General features: G+C 42.0%; 1 protein-coding gene across 1 annotated transcript; it reads left to right on the forward strand.

Annotated features, from left to right (window-relative positions):
- Positions 1–6,118: 6,118 nt before the first annotated feature.
- LOC100774938 (poly(A) polymerase alpha-like) lies at positions 6,119–8,386 on the forward strand. Its single transcript, XM_035453757.1, is given in 1 exon segment — positions 6,119–8,386. A coding segment is annotated over 1 exon segment (2,223 nt). The 3' UTR covers positions 8,342–8,386.
- Positions 8,387–8,593: the final 207 nt, after the last annotated feature.

Here is an 8,593-nt window from a genome sequence, read left to right on the forward strand (position 1 = left end):
CCAAAAAACACAGATAGAACATTTTAACAAGTATACATAAGTTTTTTTTTTTGGGGGGGTGAACATAAATAAAATTTTTAAACAGAATTATCCTGGTGTGGTCAAAAGTTTTAACCCGTATTATTATTATAAATAGATATGAGAGGCCTTAGAAAACAGTTTATATTTTTCTCTGAAATTTTTATGACTTTCTTTTGACCCTCTTTAAATTATTATTACATTTTGCTTTTTTTTTTTTTGATTCTCTTAGACATCCCCATCTTAGACACACCTGGTCAGGGTTTCCATCGGGTCCAGAATCAAACATTTTTTTCTTTTACCTGTAAAATAATCCTGTTGTTTGTTTGTTTTTTCCAGATAGGGTTTCGCTGTGGCTTTGGAGGCTCTCCTGGAACTAGCTCTTGTAGACCAGGTTGGTCTCGAACTCACAGAGATCTGCCTACCTCTGCCTCCAGAGTGCTGGGATTAAAGGTGTGTGCCACCAATGCCCGGCTCCTGTAAAATAATCTTCAGATTAAAAGAACTGTCCGGAGTCCAGCCAAAATTACATGTTGCCCATTTGGAACTGCAGAAAGTTTGTTCTTTATTTTATTTTATTTTTCATGAGGTCCAGCGAATAGTTGTTGGCTCAGTCCCAAACGTGTCCCCAGTGGTCTACAGTCAAACTTAAAGGGGTCTTTAGTTGTTGTCCCATGGTGGTCAGATGGTGAAAAACAAAGAGAGACAAGCAGACAAACATTGAGACAGACAGTTAGGCTAAACAACAAAGGCTGCATGGCTGCAAATCGGTGCCAAACTGAAACCACAAACTCAAATGGGAGCAGAGACTTGCATCATCTGCTCTCAGGGACAAGGGTTAACTGCTTGCCCTGCCCCACCCAAACTCCCCATGGAGTGTCCTCCAGGGTCAGACTCCCAGGGGAGCAACTCATCATTCTACCTCATGAGTCTCTACAAAGACTGCATAGTCTATACAGGGCTTCCAAATAGACAAACAGAAAACATAAATCAAAATAAGCCGGCCAGACTTACCTCCTTGGTAATGAGTCTTGGTAATGAGTCTGGGCTTTCCTCTGACCTCTTGGCTGGTTCGCCAAATGAAAGACCCCAGACCTCTAAGGGACACAGGGTCCCAAGGAGCCCCTGAGACTCAGAAACCAGACCGAGAGCTGCAAAACAAGAGGGTTTATTGAACAAATGCACATTCAGGTATTAGCAATATCAGGAAAGCTGTACACCCAAGCATGGTGTGTAATCTCCTTTCATAGGAAAAAAATGCAGATCAGCATACAGGCAATGGGCACAAAGTGATTGATTACAAAGTATGACCTCATGTTAGAGTGGTCACCCAGGTGTGACATGCTTTTCTACAAAGGAAAAACCACAGAATGTACCCTGCAAAGTCCCCAATTGTGTGTTGGCCAGGTGTGAACCAAAAAGATTGTTTGTCTGCCCCCAGGTTGGGGCCAATTTTCTTGTCCTGGGACAAGGTCTGTAGGAAACTTTTTCTCTCAGCAAACAAAATTCTTTCAATGGCATTCATGGTATTTTGAAAGAGGTGGTAGGAATGACAAGGGAGGAAGAGATAAATACAAGAATTATATAGATAAGGTAATGATAACTGTTTAGATTGAAGAGATTCAAAAAATAAATTTTTGAGCTCAGATTAACAAGACAAGCCAGTAGGAGATATGAAAAATGCTAGAATAAGAGCAGTTTCAATTCCTGATCGTTTATCCAGCCTTTCTATTTCCAGCATCGCCAAATTCTGTGTTTTCTTTATTGTGTCTTTTTCAGCTTTCATGCCTTGAACTGTTTCGAGTGCTTCCTTCACTTGTTTGGTTGGTTTATTTTTCTTGGATTTCTTTAGATTATTTAAGAGATTTGTTTATTTCTTGAATTTTTGGTTTGTCTTTTCCTTCATTTCATGTAATTTTTTGCTTGTTTTTTTCTTCTATTTCTTTAAGGGATTTTGTGTTTCCTCTTTAAAATCTCCATCATCTTCTTGAGATAAGTTTTGAGGTCCATCTCTTCTTCATCCATTGTGCTGGGCTTTTCAGATCTTGCTAGTTTGGAGTCCCTAGATTCTGGTGGTGTCATATAGGTCTTTCTGTTGTTGAGTGTGTTCTTGTTCTGTCTTCTTCCCATCTCTTCTTCCAGTGGTGCATGTGGGGTATCTCTAGCTATTCTTGTGACCCGGTGGTGTGTGTGGGCCAGGACTTCAATATCCGAAGCTCTGGATGGTCTCGCCTCTCCTGGTAGTCTCCTCACTCGGTAGGGGTTAGGCCTAGGTAGGGGTCAGGCTGACAGAGTGGGAATGAAGAGTGAGGTTTTTCCAGACTCAGCGAGCTCCTCCCTGGCTGGGCAGGTCCACTCCAAGCAGGATCAGGCCCAGAGAGATCATGGGTGAATGGACTTTGGACAGGATTCGGCAAGAGCAGAGGGTACATTCAGCTTGGAAAGGGTCAGGCCAGCTGATAAGAGTGGGATGTTTCCAGACTCCAGAGCCTAAGCTTTTCAGACAGTCTCTGCTCACAGGTACAAAAATGAGTAGCACATGGACAGCTAATACTTTTAGATAATGTCTCCTGCCACAGAGGTCTTAGTCTTTTACCAGGTATCTCACAGAAAATCTCAAAGTAAATCAAGGTGCCTCTGTAGGATCATGAATAAGGGAATTAAAACTCTTCTCCTTGAATTATAAAATGTTTTCCTCAAAGAAATCTACTAGTAATCTAGAAAAAAGTAACACTTCCCCATCCCTCTATTTTCAGACAGTCAAACTGGGAAATCTCATGCCCGCTCATCTCCAGTTCCCAAAACAAAGCTTACAAGATTGTGACCCGAATGTACTGCCAGCCACGCCACTGTGCCAGGCACTGCAAGGTTTCTATGAAGAAAAAAAAGTATTTCTCTATATTACCCAGAAAAGCCAAACTAAACGTTGTGAGCGGTGTACCCTTGTTAGCTCTCTACCCCTGAGAGTAGCCATTAAAACACTCTCCCCAACACAGATGCCCACCACCTCACTGAGCCCACTTTTTTTTCTCTGGTAATTAATTATTTTCCAGACAGGGACTCTCTATACAAGTCAACAAAAGATAAAACTCACAATTCTTGTACCCTCAGGCCGCCGCTTCTCATGGCTGGCATCACAGGAACACCCAGGTGTCGTGCAACCTCTTGTCCTGCTACCTCATGAGAGACTTGTCTGCCTCATTAGCAGCTCTCTATATACATCCTGAGTGAGGCAGAGTGTCCAGATACTTGTACTCTTGTGCTCTCTGTCTGCACCAATCAGTGCTGTGTTAATACTCTTAATGTCACCATGCTGCTCCCCCTTCAGCACGAGGTTTGCATCTTTTTTTTTTCCTGAGGGACTGTCGTCATGGGTCACCTCAGCTGTTTCCTACTTCAAAGAATGGGTGGGGGTGGGAATGTTTGGCACAGCCGTTTGCTGCAGATTGGTGTTGCTTCTCTGGCTGGTCTGTAGGCTCAGGGCTTAAACTAAGATCGCCCAAGCGCTTGTAGCCTTGGAACAAGGGGCTTCCACTGACATTTGGTTAACAATGCTTAAGCAATAGGCCGCCGGCCAGACAGCTCTTGCACACCCGGAGCCTAGGCTCATTGCACAGGGTACAGTGTCTGGCTTGAGCAGCCCATGAGGGATGTAGAGCAAAGCATTGCACAGAGAGTTGCCTAATATGCAGGCTTCTCTGGGAGGCATGTTGTCCTGCATAAGAGTTGCCTGCCCCAGTTTCCCTTTCCCAGAAAAAGGCAGAGGAGAGGTCGAGAGCGCTTCGGGTCAAGCTAACAGCCTAGTGGCGACTCTCATACACAGTCTTATTGTATGATTTGGGAGGTACAACCTCTGCCTCTATCCCTCAATGTATGGGTGACCTACTTGCTTGTAAAAATATGAAGCCTTATCATTGATTAATAAAAAAGGGGGATATGTAAGGAGCCCCTCCCGTGACGGCATATGGTCTGATCAGCTGACGTCATATGGTCCGACGAGCTTCAGCCAGTAACACTTCTGAGGCAGCGGTTGCCAGCCTATATAATGGAGGAGTTTTTGGGTGTTCGTAGTCTCTGCTCTGTAAGCTTATGCTCTCCTTCTCAAGACGCATTTAAGCTTTACTGCAGAAGGATCCTGAGGAGTGTGCCGCGTCGTTTTTGCTGGCGAGACGGTTAGCGCGGGACACTTCCTCCTTCCACATTTCTCCTTACTCTCTGTAATTTTTAGTCATGTCACAAAAGTACTATAGGGATGTGTTTGTAGTTCCGTAAAAATACATGTCTTCATAGAAATAGGAAGCCTTTCTTCAACATATATTTCCCGAATACTTGTGAAAACTTGTCAAGCTGTGGAAATAAAACTAGATCACTTGCACAAATTAGATTGCTACTTGATTTTACTAATGTGTCTCAATAATGCATTAATAGTTTCTTAATGACTTCCATAAACATGCTAAACATCCATGAATAAATATTTACCTATATTTTTTTAGATACTTATTATTTTGTTAGATACTTAATCATTTTCTCTTATCTTTGTGCACTAGAGTAAATGGCTGCTTCTCCTTCTACTCCCAGTTTTCTCAAGCAAATAGCATCTCACATAAAGCCACTATAAAGTTGGATATAAGCACATGGGCCATTTTTTGATGCTTATTCAGAGCATCCCTCAGGTTTTGCAGAGTCTTTAGTATTTCTCTTCTATTTTTCCAGGGAATGTTCTTAGATTTTGTTATCTATAATTCCAAATGCTTATCTCTTCTCTACAAAATATTTCAATTTGCAAACACAACCTCTTCTTTCAAGCATTCTGAAATGTCCACAATTCTCATTATTTGTGGAATTTCAATCCCTTTTTAGTACCAGAAAAATTCAAAAAGCAATGCAATGAACTGTATTTGAAAATAAAGAATGCATCACTAATTTTCTATTGAACATGTTCATGCCTTGTTGAAGTGAATATGTGCTTCATTTATATTTTTTCAAATTGCTTTACCTCTATCTTTGAAGTTCCCAAAATTTTGCATCAGGAGAGACTGTCTGTGTACATTACAGAATACATTGGTGAGAAAGCTACTGGCCATAATTGATAGACAGCAAAACACACTAGACTAGTATAATTAAACACCTGCAATCCCCATACTTGGCCATCAAGTCTGACACATGTTGAGGGCCAATCTGGGCCACATAGAGACACACTTTGTTTTAAAAATTAAAAAACAACAAAAATACCCAGAATAGTGAGACTTCCTTTTTATAAGTGGTTATAGAACTTCCTAAGTCATTATTCCAAAAATATGCTTTTGGACTGTTTACAAAATTTATGTGAATACTGACCCAAATTCTACTGTCTTAGAATTTGTAGAGTGATTTAGGATCTTCCTTCCTTCCTTCCTTTCTTCCTTTCTCTCTCTCTCTCTCTCTCTCTCTCTCTCTCTCTCTCTCTCTCTCTCTGTTTCTTTCTTTCTTAAGACAGGTTTTCTCTGTGGCTTTGGAGGTTGTCCTGGAACCAGCTCTGGTAGAACAGACTGGTCTCGAAGTCACAGAGATCTGGCTGCCTCTGCCTCCCAAGGGCTGGGATTAAAGGTGTGTGCCACCAATGCTTGGCTGTATTTTTCTTTACATCCCTGGATGTCCTGGAACTTGCTTGGTAGACTGGCCTTACCTCAAATAGAGACCTGCCAGCCTCTCTTTCCCAAACACTGGGATTAAAAGTGTGTTCCAGCACACCCAGCTGCCTAAATATTTTTCGTGGTAAGACTGTTTTCTCAAAACAACCTTATTTCTTCTGTTACCCAGTTTTTCCAGATTTCTTTTATTCTCCTATTATATATTACTTGTCCTGACAATATTATCTCAAAATGAGACATTAAGACGTAGCATATTGAACGTTGCTATGGTAGCGCTCTGGCGCCATGTTAGGACGAAGGGGAAGGAGGAGAAGTGCTTAAAGCGGCATGGTGCGGTTGCAGGACTGGGTTGGCCCTGGGGCTGAGGCAGGCCCCCGTCCCTCCCGCCTCAGTGGAAAATGCCCAGGGCGGCAGCAGCAGCTGTGGTCGCAGGGGCAGGTGGAAGTGACTGGGCGGTGCCTGAGAAGGAGATGATGCCTTTTCCAGTTATAATGCAGGGATCACAACAAAGGCAGACTCCAAAGAGGCACTATGGCATTACCTCTCCTATCATCTTAGCAGCCCCCAAGGAGACTGAGTGCCTACTCACAAAGAAACTCATCGAGACTCTGAAGCCCTTTGGGGTTTTTGAAGAAGAAGAGGAACTGCAGCACAGGATTTTAATTTTGGGAAAATTAAATAACCTGGTGAAAGAATGGATATGAGAAATCAGTGAAAGCAAGAATCTTCCACAATCTGTAATTGAAAATGTTGGAGGAAAAATTTTTACATTTGGATCTTATGGACTAGGAGTACATACGAAAGGTGCTGATATTGATGCATTGTGTGTTGCACCAAGACATGTTGATCGGAGTGACTTTTTTACTTCATCCTATGATAAATTGAAATTACAAGAAGAAGTAAAAGACTTAAGAGCTGTTGAAGACGCATTTGTCCCAGTCATTAAACTCTGTTTTGATGGAATAGAGATTGATATTTTGTTTGCAAGATTAGCACTGCAGACTATTCTAGAAGATTTGGACCTACGAGATGACAGTCTACTTAAAAACCTAGATATAAGATGCATAAGAAGCCTTAATGTTTGCAGGGTAACCGATGAGATTTTACATCTAGTACCAAACATTGACAACTTCAGGTTAACTCTGAGAGCCATCAAACTGTGGGCCAAACGGCACAACATCTATTCCAATATATTAGGTTTTTTCGGTGGTGTTTCCTAGGCTATGCTAGTAGCAAGAACTTGCCAGCTTTATCCAAATGCAATAGCATCAACTCTTGTACATAAATTTTTCTTGGTATTTTCTAAATGGGAATGGCCAAATCCAGTGCTATTGAAACAGCCTGAAGAATGCAATCTTAATTTGCCTATGTGGGACCCAAGGGTAAACCCCAGTGATAGGAAACATCTTATGCCTATAATTACACCAGCATACCCACAGCAGAACTCCACATACAATGTGTCCGTTTCAACACGGATGGTCATGGTTGAGGAGTTTAAACAAGGTCTTGCTATCACTGATGAAATTTTGCTGAGTAAGGCAGAGTGGTCCAAACTTTTTGAGGCTCCAAACTTCTTTCAGAAGTACAAGCATTATATTGTACTTCTAGCAAGTGCACACACGGAAAAGCAGCGTCTGGAATGTGTGGACTTGGTGGAATCAAAAATCTGCATCCTGGTTGGAAGCTTGGAGAAAAATGAGTTTATTAAACTGGCTCATGTGAACCCCCAGTCATTTCCAGCCCCCAAAGATAATCCTGACAAGGAAGAATTCCGCACAATGTGGGTGATTGGATTAGTGTTTAAAAAAACTGAAAACTCTGAAAATCTCAGTGTGGACCTGACCTATGACATTCAGTCTTTCACGGATACAGTTTATAGTCAAGCAATAAACAGCAAAATGTTTGAGTTGGACATGAAGATTACTACAATGCATGTGAAAAGAAAACAGCTCCATCAACTGCTGCCCAGTCACGTGCTTCAGAAAAGGAAAAAGCATTCAACAGAAGGGGTCAAGTTAACAGCTCTGAATGACAGCACCCTCGACTTGTCTATGGACAGTGATAACAGCATGTCTGTGCCTTCACCCACTAGTGCTATGAAGACCAGTCCATTGAACAGTTCTGGCATCTCTCAGGGCAGAAATAGTCCTGCTCCAGCTGTGACCAAAGCATCTGTGACCAGCATCCAGGCTTCTGAGTTTTCTGTGCCACAAGCAAATTCCAGTGGAAGCTCAGGGGGTAAATCAAGTGAAAGCATTCCTCAAAATGCCACACAGCCAGCCATTTCTCCACCACCAAAGCCTACAGTCTCCAGAGTTGTCTCCTCAACACGTCTGGTAAACCCATCGCCTAGAACTTCAGGAAATGCAGCAACAAAAGTACCTAATCCTATAGCAGGAGTCAAGAGAACATCCTCATCCTATAAGGAAGAAAGTCCTAAGCAAACCAAAACAGACGAGGATAAAACAAGTGAAGATGCTAAGTGTCTTGATTTGAGTGCAAATGATAAAAAAGAAACAAAAGATCAAGTTGATATGGAGACGAGTGCGATTCAATCAGAAACTCTTCCGTATTCGGCTTCTCTGTTGGCCTCTCAGAAAACATCCAGTACAGACCTTTCTGATATCCCTGCTCTCCCTGCAAATCCTATTCCTCTTATCAAGAATTCAATAAAACTTAGACTGAATCGGTAAAACCACCTCAGGGTCCATAAACAGTATCTTCCAACTCAACCTGTTGTCTTCAGATGCTTAAAAAGAAAGAAAGAAAGAAAGAAAGAAAGAAAGAAAGAAAGAGAGAAAGAAAGAAAGAAAGAAAGAGAGTGGATGGTACAAGAATAGACATGATTGAAAGTGGATTTAGGGTTTGGTGACCTCCCTTACTTCCTTACTTGGGTTCATCAGCACTTGCTCAGAGGTCCAGATTATTATGCGAAGCCAGGAGTA

The sequence above is a fragment of the Cricetulus griseus genome, unplaced genomic scaffold (assembly GCF_003668045.3).
Source record: "Cricetulus griseus strain 17A/GY unplaced genomic scaffold, alternate assembly CriGri-PICRH-1.0 unplaced_scaffold_2, whole genome shotgun sequence".
NCBI lineage: Eukaryota > Metazoa > Chordata > Mammalia > Rodentia > Cricetidae > Cricetulus > Cricetulus griseus.